The 13254-nt window shown below is 50.5% G+C and overlaps 1 protein-coding gene across 1 annotated transcript in view; it reads right to left on the bottom strand.

Annotated features, from left to right (window-relative positions):
• Positions 1-12944, bottom strand: part of pcloa (piccolo presynaptic cytomatrix protein a) — a gene marked incomplete at both ends in the record, with an annotated part of 62411 nt that extends 49467 nt beyond the window's left edge. Inside the window, 3 exons of the mRNA XM_080538258.1 lie at positions 5962-6984; positions 8627-9677; positions 12757-12944. Coding sequence (XP_080394384.1) covers positions 5962-6984; positions 8627-9677; positions 12757-12944 — 2262 coding nt within the window. The remainder of the gene's footprint in view (positions 1-5961; positions 6985-8626; positions 9678-12756) is intronic.
• Between the last annotated feature and the right edge of the window lie 310 nt (positions 12945-13254).

The raw sequence follows: 13254 nt of genomic DNA on the forward strand, positions 1-13254 counted from the left end.
TGCTCTTCCTGCTTCTCACAAGGCTGCGCCACCCCTCCCCCCACCCCTCCCCCCCACCCCTCCCCCCACGCCAACCCTCAGTGGTCCACACACAGACACAGACACAGACACAGACACAGACACACACAGACACAGACATACACTCAGACACAGACACACACACTCACACACACACACACACAGACACAGACACACACACACACACACACACACACACACACAGACACAGACACACACACAGACACAGACACAGACTCACACAGACACACACAGACTCAGACACAGACACAGACACAGACACAGACACAGACTCAGACACAGACACAGACACAGACACAGACACAGACTCAGACACAGACACAGACACAGACACAGACACAGACACAGACACAGACACAGACTCAGACACAGACACAGACACAGACACACAGACTCAGACACAGACACACACAGACACAGACATACACTCAGACACAGACACACACACTCACACACACACACACACACACACAGAGACACAGACACACACACACACACACACAGACACAGACACACACACAGACACAGACACAGACTCACACAGACACACACAGACTCAGACACAGACACAGACACAGACACAGACACAGACTCAGACACAGACACAGACACAGACACAGACACAGACTCAGACACAGACACAGACACAGACACAGACACAGACTCAGACACAGACACAGACACAGACACAGACACAGACACAGACACAGACACAGACACAGACACAGACACACAGACTCAGACACAGACACTCAGAAACTCAGAAACTCAGAAACTCAGACACAGACAGACACACACACACACACACACACACACACACACACACTCAGACACTCAGACATTCAGACACTCAGACACAGACAGAGAGAGACACACACACACGCGCACACACACACACACACACACACACACACACACACACACACACACTCCAGAGGAAAATAGAGGTTGTAGTCTGATTCTCTACCCTTCTGCCCAATAATACGAGCACTTGTTCACACCCCTTCATGCATCCAAAAAGAAGAAAGGACTTGTGTCAGCAAAACCCCTCTTAACCCATACTTTCATTAATCCAATCATGAAGCATGAAGCATGCATGACCCACTGTACACTGTGGGAGAAGGGAGGAGAACTGGGAGGCAGCATGGCAGACAGGCAGGGCAGGGCAGGACAGGTGGGGCCCCAACAAAACCTATTAATCCTGCTCAGTCTCCCACCAAACACTCAGGGAGCGTCTCCCAATGCTACACAGAGCTAACCAAGGAGGTGTGGTAGAATTATAAGGTTCTATCTCCATTTTTGTCAAAATTGAGTTTTTTACATAATCTGATCAATTAGGTGTTTATTAACGCCTGTGTGGTGTTATTTTTTAAATGTTGACATTTTTGAGTTAGTAATTCATAAAATACAAAGGTTCCATCTCACAAAACATAATGGAATGTAAAAACTTTGACGCTCAATATCTCTGAACCGCCCTAAACAGAGATAGAACCTTATCATTCTAAGCTCACGACTTCTTATTACAGCACAGAATAAAAGGGTCATAACAAGGTCATAACACGCTCATAATATGATAACAATGACCATCGCGAGAAACGATTCACGGTTACCTTATTATGACCGTTATTCATGAGTTATTACCTCTTTTATTACCTCTTCGTGAGTTATTACCTCTTTATACCCTGCTGTAATAGGCAGCGCTCCTGAAAGGGCTTGTCATGGAATGATACAGTGAGATGTGAGAGCATTGTGCTAGGGAGAAGAAGCCACTTCTGAGGTAAAAAAAAATACAAATAAATCAATGCCTTGTCCTTTTATGTTTGTGTAAAGCGAGCAGGAGCAGGAGGGGTAACTGTACAACGATCAGGAGGTTGTCTCTCTGGCGAAGACATCAAAACAACCGAAGAACAACATCAGACACTAGAAGACCGGGCAACAAGGAAGACACGCACAGAAAAGAGAGGGAGAGAGTTGAAAGAGAACGAGATGGAGTAAGAGGAGTGATGAAAAAAAAGAGTTTGAGAAAGAAACAGAGGGGGAGAGAGAGAGAGAGAGAGAGTTATGAGTATTTTCATGTAGTGTGCTTATTCCCAACGCTCATATTGAGAAGATTAAGGAACACCTCTGACTGGTATAAAGCCCTGGGAGGAATGAGAGGCATCCGGTTGCCCTTTAAATCCGTTTTAGGAAGCAGAGATTACACGCACGCACGCACACACGCACACAGGCACGCACGCACACAAACACACACACACACATCGCTAAAGCTCCTTCAGATACACTCTTTACACACACGCCAACCTACACACGTCACAGTACACACACACACACACACACACACACACACACACACAGTACCTACACATGTCACCGTCCCCCACCACCCCCACATAGATACACACACACACACACACACACAGTACCTACACATGTCACCGTCCACCACCACCCCCACATAGATACACACAAACAAACACACACACACACACACACACACACACACACACACACACCCATCAGAATCCTCCCCCGGGGGGCAAGTATAAAGAGAGTGACAGAGTGGAGGCATCTTGGAGGACAATGTGGAGGGGGTGGAGGATGAGTCAAGCGAGGTAGGTAGGCAGAGCCGGCGGCGTCAATCGTGCACATGGCCCCTCCAGCTAGCTAGCGCCCTGCCACCACACACCGATGAGTCACATCATTTATTCCTCGTTTACAAAAGAGCACGAGCGCTCTCCATGTTAGCCGCTAACAAAAACCCTGCCTCGGCATCAATCACGACAAGGGTTAGAATTGGATACACAGGGGGTGAGCGGCGCGCGGCTCGACGGATGAGAGAAAACGGTATAGGCATGTGGAAGAGGCCGGAGTGCCGTGATTACATTTTGAATTTCATCCATCACATTACGACTGTCATCAATTGGCCTCGTCGTATGATGAAGAGGAGCGTTGACTGCGGGGTGGATTCATTTTCAGTTTTTTTCATTCAATGACCTGAATTCCACGATTCATTCGACTGGAGGTGGAATGAATCGAAGGCAGTCGGAATACACACACGGGGAGTCAGTGAATCTATCTACGGCTTCCCTTCGCTGCGTCTGTCTGTGCTGTATCTTTTCTCTGAGCAAAAAAAACAACAAGCCTATCCGTTTTACCGACCGTTCGAGCCTACTGGTGGAGAGTTGCCTAATCTTCGGCCAATCAGAGAGCTCGAAGAGCGTTAAAAGCACCTCCGACACTGATTGCTTCTCTCAACGTAATTAGACATTTCTCCCATGCTTTGGCCTCCATTACACGAACAAGCGGCTTCTCATTATCCGCGGCACAGATGTGCCGTTCGCAAAACACAGGGATATATAAGGGATCTTTCTTGTCTTGAGCTGTCTCAGATAAAACGTGTGAGAAAATGAGACAGCCTTTTCAGGCCTGCCATGACGGTCAAATGTGGCGGCCATCTTGGTTGGGTTTGGTGAGCTGGGGTGATGTCATGGCTGTCGCCGTGTGACGTGGAGTCGGACACGCTCTGTCTTAATCTCCTCAGCACCCCTGAAATAGACCAGCTGGGATTACGAAAAGGCGACTGACCACAAGCTACAGCACGTCGCTAAACCCCCATCCGACACAAAGTAGCTAACACGCTATCAGCTAGCGCACAGAGTTTAGAACACGCGAGTGCAGCCGAACTTGCTAACACGTGAGCTCACCTACACCCACTTTTAATTGCAAATTCGCACAGACTGACCGAGATACAAACCTTCTCTTACAGTGTGACTACCACCTACTGTAACGGTCACGCCCCCTACTTCCCCCTAAGCTCTGCCAGTAGCCTTCCCTCTCTCTCACCACTCTGTCTCTGTCTGTGTGTTTGTGTTGTGTGTGGGCGTGGCCAGGCTCATGCTTATCAGTCTTGTCATCATCATCTCCATCTCCATCTGCCTGGTCGTCACACCTGCGTAACACCTCCTCTCTCAGTGTTTAAACCCTGGCCTTCCTGTCCACTCATCGCCAGAGCGTTTGTTTGTACTTCCATGTCGGTCTCGCGCTAAGCCGCTTTATAGCAATGAAGGAAGTACTCTGAAGTTTCTTATTGTCAGGTTGTTGTCTAACCGTGCTCTCTCTTTGTGCTACAGTACTTATTCCGTTTCTACCTACCTACATACCTACCTACTTACCTACCTACCTCCCTACCTCCCTACCTCCCTCCCTACCTACCTACCTCCCTACCTCCCTCCCTCCCTACCTACCTACCTCCCTACCTCCCTACCTACCTACCTTCCTACCTCCCTACCTCCCTACCTACCTACCTGCCTGCCTGCCTGCCTGCCTACCTACCTGCCTGCCAGTCTGCCTGCCCTACCTGTCTACTGGTCCCGCCTGCATGCCTACCTGCCTGTCTGTCTACCTGTCCTGCCTGCCCTGCCTGCCTGCCTGCCTGCCTGCCTGCCTGCCTGCCTGCCTGCCTGCCTGCCTGTCTGTCTGTCTGTCTGTCTGTCTGCCCTGTCAGATAACAATCGTTGTGGTAAAAACATGTCCTTTTAATAAGAAACAATTGAGTTGCCTAAGCACATAACAATATATATAAAGCAATATGCTGTAAACATCCTGGGAAATATATGATATACTGACATAATACTGATGTTAATACTACAGTGAAATGTCTTCCATCAGTATATCATATTACAGGATAGTACACAGTGTGTTTCGATAGTATGCTTTGAGCCACTGAACCGTGTGTTCCAACCAGTACAATCATGTGATGAACCCACGTACCATCTGTTCTTGGGCAGCCAGTCCTAAACCTTATATGTTAATTAGATGTCTTGGGCAGCCAATCCTAAACCTTATATGGTAATTAGATGCCAGTGGGATACACAGGTGATGACAAAGCCCTGGGGAAAGGAGCCTGCAAAGAGGGTTTGGTTCCCATGTCCTCAATGGGCATCTTCCTTCAACACACACACACACACACACACACACACACACACACGAGACACACACACACACACACACACACGAGACACACACACACACACACACACGAGACACACACGAGAGACACACACACACACACACACACACACACACAGACACACACGACACACACACACACACACACACACACACACACAAGACACACACACACAAGACACACACACACACAAGACACACACACACACACGAGAGACACACACACACACACACACTCTCTTCGTGTGTTAGATTACAGAGTCAAGTGTCAGCCTTCTGATGTTGGAGAGCAGCTCAGTAGCAAGACGGCCATTAAAAGAAGCTTCATTACCCAGTCTCCCCTCTAAGCCAAGAGTCCTGAGAGGCTCGGAGTCTGAGACTGAGACTTTGCCTGTAAGGGTAAATGCATTGACCTCAAACCCAACTGTGATGACAAGGCCAAGACCAAGACCAAGTCAGGTTCCCTTACAGGGGATGTTACTGACAGAGAAACACAGTATTCTAGCGGTAAATGACTGTTTGTAAAACGTACAAGAACAAGTGGTGACAATTCGGTTGTTAAGTTGTGACGTGTTTCCGGGTCCAAAGTTGGCTGAGGCGCTCTCTTCGAAATGCCTCAGTAATAATAATAATTAATTATTTATATAGCGCTTTTCCGAGGCTCAAAGACGCTGACAAATATGGGAAAAACGGGAAAGTGCTGCTCTGTCCCTTGTTGTATGAATAGATCCGAGTCTAAAAAACGATTGAACTGTCAATTTACCGCTGTAGTACACTGGTACTCTGGTGCGTTAGTACACTGGTACTCTGGTGCGGGGAATTTCTGGTTTGGACCTGGAAATTGCTAAACGTCACGTTTGACGTCAGACTTAACAACCGAATAGCCCTAAAGTGAACTGTTGTTAGACCTTTATACATGAACATAAACAGCGCTGATAGCCGCGTCGGTCTTACCTCTCCGAGGTGAGGCGTAGGGTTGAAGCCACACAGGTTACACACCGTCTTCTTGCACTCTGTGCAGACGCTGTAGTTGGGCGACTCAGCAGATCCAACGTTCAGCTCCAGCTTGCAGAGAGGGCAGTTGGCCTGGGCCCCGGAGGAGCCTGGGGCTGGAGTGGGCAGCTCCCCTGCTCGGGGAGGCTCTGGAGTGAGCTCATCGGCCCAGGGGGCCTTGGACTTAGGGGGCGGGGTGTAAAGGGGGGATTCGGAACCCGAGTCGTCGGGGGGAGACCCGGGAGGGGAGAAGGGGGAGTCGGGGGGGGAGCCGGTGGCGGAGTCGGGGGGTGAGCCAGGGGGTGAGTCGTCGTCGTCGTTCTCCTCGTCTCCCACCGTCGAAGTCGAAGTGATGAGGTTGGAGGCCGAGGTCAAGAACGAGGACCCGAAACCAAACATCTTCCCGGACACGGGGGAGGTCGGCCCCGCGGGCTTCGCCGTGTCCGACGTTAAACCGCCGAACCCGCTGAACAGCTTCTTCCCCGTCGACGACTCTTCCGTCTTCTTGGCTGCAGAGACAGCCCCCTGCGGTTTGGCCGTTTCGGTAAAACCGCCGAAGGACAGACCCCCGAAGAAGCTCGACTCCTGTTTGGACTTGGCCGGGGACGGCTGGGGGCTGCTGGGGCCTTTCTGCCCCTGGGGGGGCGGCTGTTGCTGCTGGACGGGGCGGCCCGTCTTGGGGTCGATTTTTTGGGGCGAGCTGCCCCCTGCTCCTCCGGGCTTATGCTGGGGGGACTGGGACCCGGGGGAGAGGGGCCCTGGGGAGAGGGGACCGGGGGAGAGGGGCCCGGGGGACTGGGTCTGCCTGGGCGTCGTCGGGGGGGTCAACCCCTTCCCTCCCGCGTCAGTGATGCTCTGCTGCTTGATCAGCAGGTTGGGCTTCTTAGGGGAGGGCTTCATGGCCGGACCGGGGGGGTCCCCCGTGCCCCCCATGCCCCCCGTGGCCCGCTGCATCTGACAGTTGAGACACAGCCACTCTTTCCCCTGTAAAAGAGTCAAAACGTGGTCAGACATTTAGAACACACACACAGACACACACACACAGACACACACACACACACACACACACACACACACACACACACACACACACACACAGAGTCATAGACATAAGGCACTTAGGCACAGACACACTTTTCTCTCAGCTCATGAGGGACCTCAAAGCAAAATATGACAAACGTACCGCAATTACGGCGGTAATGAGAGAACGCTATAGAATGTATTGTACGATGATGGAAATTGACGGAACTGCCAGGATATTCACTATTCGACAAGGTTGCTTCACAAATAGCGTAGTGCTCTCATTTGACTGAGAAAAAAAATCCCATTAATTTGAACCGTGGGTTTGTCTTCATTGAGAAATTGCCTATTGAGTTTCATTGATTCATTCTTAGAAATACAGGAAATCCATCCCAAATTTGAGAGAGCTGCTTTTTTTACCCGAAATGGCGAAACTGGTTTCATTACACAGTTGTGCTCTCTATGGTATTGATGAGCCAAAATGGCACAGCACAGAACTAAAAATGTATTTGAAACAGATCTCAGATTAGATCTTAGTCATCTTCTATGATAAATGTTCACCACACACCATAAGACCTTGCACACTAGTGTCTACAACAAGAGACTGTCCCAATATTGACATTGATGTTATCAGTCTCTTTCATGTATATATACAGTATATATATATATATATATATATATATATATATATATATAGAGAGAGAGAGAGAGAGAGAGAGAGAGAGAGAAAGAGAGAGAGAAAATGAGAATGAGAGAGAGAGAGAGAGACAGAGAGAGAGAGAGACAGAGAGACAGAGAGAGAGAAAATGAGAATGAGAGAGAGAGAGAGAGAAAATGAGAATGAGAGAGAGAGAGAAAATGGGAATGAGAGAGAGAGAGAGAGAAAGAGAGAGAGAGAGAGAGACAGAGACAGATACAGAGACAGAGATCTCCGTATATCCACTATAGTTGTGCTTCATGACATGCTAGCTTATGTTAGCTAGTAAACCCGGTGGACGGCGGTCCCTTCCTGTGCCCGTGTGACATGAGTCACCTTGGTCCCTCTCCAGGGCCCATATGGTCCCTCAAGCTGTGTGATCCTAATACGAGGGGCATCGCTATGCCTGGCCCTCTTCACAATTAGAAATGCTAACGCTAAAAAAATACACAACACATAGGCTGCTGCTTTGGTCTCCACACACAGCGTGGGTTTGATTGTAAGAACCTGGGGAAGCATTGTGTTGCTTCAGGCAGCAAGCAAGCAAGCATCTTCAGGAAGCAGACCGGCCGGCCCATCCATATTGAATTCATTCAAAATGTCTGACAGAAGAAGAATATTTGATTTTGGATGAATAGTTGACGTGGCCTCTCTCTTTGTAGTCTCCTTGTGGTGGTTGTGTGTCATCACAGAGAGAGAGAGAGAGAGAGAGAGAGACAGGAAGAGAAAGTGAGGAAGAGAGAGAGAGAGAGGAAGAGAATGAGCGAGAGAGAGAGGAAGAGAGAGAGAGGAAGAGAAAGAGGAAGAGAGAGAGAGGAAGAGAGAGAGAGAGAGAGAGAGAGAGAGAGAGAGAGAGAGAGAGAGAGAGAGAGAGAGGTGTAGGTACAACATGAGGAATGGGGTTCTTACCTCAGAGTCCGGGGGACTGAAGCCACACTGGCTGCACACCTGGCTTTTACACTGGGTACAGGTGCTGTAGTTGGGCGGCTCCTTAGACCCCACGTTGAGCTGGGCGCTCTTGCACAGCGGACACAGCCCACCGCCAGGCTTCCCGGGTCCTTGTGGGGAAGGACCCCCTTTTCCCTGGCCTTGCTGGGGTGTCCCCTGCGGTCTAGGCCCTTGTTGCCCAGGGGGTCCTTGTGGTCTAGGCCCTTGTTGCCCAGGGGGTCCTTGTGGTCTAGGCCCTTGTTGTCCAGCTGGTCTAGGCCCTTGTTGACCAGGTGGTCTAGGCCCTTGTTGCCCAGGGGGTCCTTGTTGCCCAGGGGGTCCTTGTGGTCTAGGCCCTTGTTGACCAGGTGGTCTAGGCCCTTGTTGACCAGGTGGTCTAGGCCCTTGTTGACCAGGGGGTCCTTGTTGCCCAGGGGGTCCTTGTGGTCTAGGCCCTTGTTGACCAGGGGGTCCTTGCGCTCTAGGCCCTTGTTGAGCAGGGGGTCCTTGTGGTCTCGGCCCTTGTTGACCAGGGGGTCCTTGCACTCTAGGCCCTTGTTGCCCAGGGGGTCCTTGTTGGCCCTGCTTCGGACCCTTGGGTCCCGTCCCCTGCTGCTGGGGGGCCTTACCCTGCCCCGCCGGCGGCCCAGCGGAAGGCTTCCCCCCCCCCGCCGCCTTGGCCGCGTCCGCCCCGTCGTCGTCACCGAAGAGGCTGAACTTGGGGATGTCGACGGCGGAGGCGGAGGCGGCGGCCGAGGACAGAGCCCCGCTGAGGAAGCCGGAGCCGAACATGCCGGTCCTGGGGGTCTCCTGGAGGTCCCCCCCCTTGGGTCCCTCCTTGCTGCTGAAGCGGGACTCGAGGAGGCTGAGGGAGGAGGGGCTGCGGCCGGGGGCCTGCCTGCCGGAGGGGGGGCCCGCCCCGAAGGCGTCTACGGTGCGGCTCTTGCTGAGTCCTCCGGACCCCGGGCCCCTGGTGGCCCCGACACCACCCGCCTGCTGGGGGGGGGGCTGGGGAGCATCGGATTGTGAAGGCCTGGGGGAGAGAGAGAGGGAGAAGAGGGGGGGGAGGGAGAGGGAGAGAGGGGAGAGGGGGGGGAGAGAGGGGGATGGGGGGAGAGAGAGGGAGAGGGGGGGGGGAGAGAGGGAGAGGGGGGGGGAGAGAGAGGGAGAGGGGGGGTGGGAGAGGGAGATGGGGGGAGAGAGAGAGAGAGGGAGAGAGGGAGAGAGGGAGGGAGAGAGAGAGGGAGAGAGGAGGAGGGAGAGGGAGAGAGAGAGAGATGGAGAGAGAGAAGGAGAGATAGAGAGAGAGAGGGAGAGGGAGAGAGACAGGGAGAGAGAGAGAGAGAGAGAGAGAGAGAGAGAGAGGGAGAGGGAGAGGGAGAGAGAAGGAGAGAGAGGGAGAGGGAGAGAGAAAGAGAGAGAGGGGGGAGAGAGAGAGAGGGAGAGATAGAGAGAAGGAGAGGGAGAGAGAAGGAGAGATAGAGAGAAGGAGAGAGAGGGGGAGGGAGAGGGAGAGGGAGAGAGAGAGAAAGAGAAAATGAGGATGAGAGAGAGAGAGGGAGAGAGAGAGAGAGGGAGAGAGAGAGGGAGAGAGAGAGAGAAACACAGGTCAGAGCAGATCTAACAAGGGTTCAATCACTTCACAAAGGTTACCATGGAGAAGCAGTAGCCTCAGGGAGCATAAGTGGTATAATTGTCTTTCCTCCTTTCTTTCAGAAGCAACAGATTTTGGAAAATAAACTGGATAGGTAAAGGTGCATTGCCAGTAGGTATGTAGGTTCATACATGTCATGTATACTGTGTTTTCTGATAAATGAAGATGAATATATTGAGATGCACCCCATGACCCTATGGATTATGAGTAATGTTACCATACAAGCACATAGAGCTCTTAAAAGCACTTAAAAGCTCTTAAAAGCACATTCAATTCAACTGGAACCTAAACCTCAAAGACAGACTGCAACAAGCCAGCACAAACCAGATTCTACTGATATGACATTTCATCAAACATAACACACGCCTAAATCTCATCATGTGTTGTAATAACTTCCATACTTAGTTTCTTAGGCCCGTCGGCCAAAGAGGAGCTTATAAAGCCATCAACTACGCCTGTGATACTCAGCATATATGCAAATGAGGCTGTTGGGGCTGTTTTAGGAACGTTTGAACAAATGTGTAGGCTCCATGCTACACGATGAAACACATCCCCTCGCCTGTCTGACATGGTAAGCTAACACTTAACCTTATCTCAAGAGCCCTCAGATCTGTAAGGCCTTTCATCAGCACAGTGAACGCAAAGAAAGCATAGAGGAGCCCTCTGGGCTACCGCTGATGAGGAACAGAATAGCGTTGAATGGCATCTATAGTGGAGATCCTAAATAATAGCTCCATGGGGAAAAGATGAGAGAGCTTTATAAGCTGTTGAGAGGCCGTTAAAGAGTGCAGGCACACACTGTCAGGTACGACTCTGCAACGCCTCAATACAAATATAACTGTCAACATACACGATCGACTCAAAGGAGCAAAATAAACTCAAACGACTTAAAGTTCAGGTAGTAAGGCGTCAATGTATTCAAGGCGTCAATTGGCGTTTTTGAGGGTATGTACTGAAGATAGACTATTAGATATGATCAGGACAACATAAAAAACGATTTAAGTTGCAACTTTAGGGCAAAAGTATACGAGCTCATTGTTGAAAATAACTTATATAACCCATATATAAAAATGCGGATGTTCCCCCACGCCTACAGAGCCGAATACCAGTTCGCCACCCGTGACTGTTGGTTTCAGAACCATGGACAGAGACTCCTGGTTTCAGCACCAGGGAAAGAGACTCCTGGTTTCAGCACCATGGACAGAGACTCCTGGTTTCAGCACCATGGACAGAGACTCCTGGTTTCAGCCCCATGGACAGAGACCAGGCTCCTGGACGGCGCCGTTCATTACGTCGGGCTGAAGCGCTTCCTCGAGATGTTCGATACCCATTTCGAAGATGTAATTCAATACGCACAATTCAGAGTAGTGAGAGAGAGAAAAACCAATGACTGACGACTGATGACATCTGAGCTATCCGTGTTCTATATATAGACATATTAATATGTATGCCCCTTCCCCCCCCCCATTCGAGCTTGGATAAAAATAACTGTTCTCGCCAATGGAGCCAATTAGTAATAACGCGCATTGTGCGCTAATTTATACGTTTATGATAGATCGAGGATATCATTTCATAAATATTGGGGGGAAATCCATATTTCACGACATTCTACATGAGGGATGTTATTCTCACTCAGTCAACGTCTACCCTGACTACCCACTCGTGACATCGCCTCGAAGCTCAATGTAAAACACAAAAACACGCGCATTGATAACGTTGGCTTTGGTTTGTCTTACATTCTAGGTACAATGATGAGTGGGTCGACTATTTGTTGTGGTGTGATAAGAGGGTCGTTTGTAGGGGGGGAAAATGCAGTGCGTGAATTTTTTACCCAGCAGGCATTTCGATTATTTCCCAAACACTGGGTGTCTTACCACAGATCTTAGAAGCAAACCTTTAGCGATAATGGCACAATTAAACGACTATAACGCGGTTAAGCGCATTCACACGATTTCAACCGAAAACATCAAACAAGGCAAGGCCCTCCTGATCTATGCAACACTGGATCAGCTGCAGTACTCTGAGCGGCGCACTGACAATCAGACACATCATGATATGGACGCGGTCATTCCACAAATTAAAAGCCCTAACAATTAAACAGTAAATCGCTGTCATTATCGAAGTGTTCAGACCACAGCCTGTTTTGGGGAAATGTCACCCACAACAATACAATAGGATTTTTGAACCGAATTATCCTATAATGAGGATATAAAGATCACAACTGAGGGAAAATGTGAATGGGTGTGAACGTGCATTCTGCTTCTGCTTGGTAGTGATATGCCGTTGACAACCTCCTGCAGTGTCAACCACTGACGATCAAAACACGGCAGAACTGTACAGCTCTGTGTTCTCTAACGTATAAATGAAAGGGTATAAGAGGGGTGGTGGTGGACATTTTAAATGTGACAAAAATGCCTGTTAAAATTCCTGCCTTCGAGCGGGAGCGCCTCCGGGCTGCCTGGCTTGCGCCCTTGACATCGCGGCAGCGAGCTGTCTCCTGTCTTCCTCGCTGAGTTGGCTCAGGTCCGCCTCTCCTACTCCTGCGGGGATCCGGATGAAGCCTCCCTTCCCGTCAGGTGCTCTGAGACCCTCCGGTAATCCAGAAAGCGCCCCTTCGCCTCCTTCGAGGCTCGCTTCGTTCCCCATGGTCGACCCCTCCCGCCCGCCCGCCCCCCTCGCTTGATATTTACGCGACGCTCTACGTTTTTTTCTTTTTAGCTCCAAAGAAGAACGCCGTGAAAACGGGACCCCTCGGCTTCGTGTGGCATCTCAAATGATTTCTCCATCATTACATCCTTCTCTCTTCCCTCGATCTTGCCGTTTCTGGTGGCGATATCGCGCATTTTGTGCCGCCGAGGACGATGGTTTCCGTGCGGGTCTCACTTATACCACCACCTCCTTTCCCACTCTCTCTGCTCTCTCGAACGCGCATGTTCCGCTTCTGACAGGTGATCAG

This window comes from Nansenia antarctica (assembly GCF_963989245.1).
Source record: "Nansenia antarctica genome assembly, chromosome: 8".
In the NCBI taxonomy this organism is placed as follows: Eukaryota; Metazoa; Chordata; class Actinopteri; order Argentiniformes; family Microstomatidae; genus Nansenia; species Nansenia antarctica.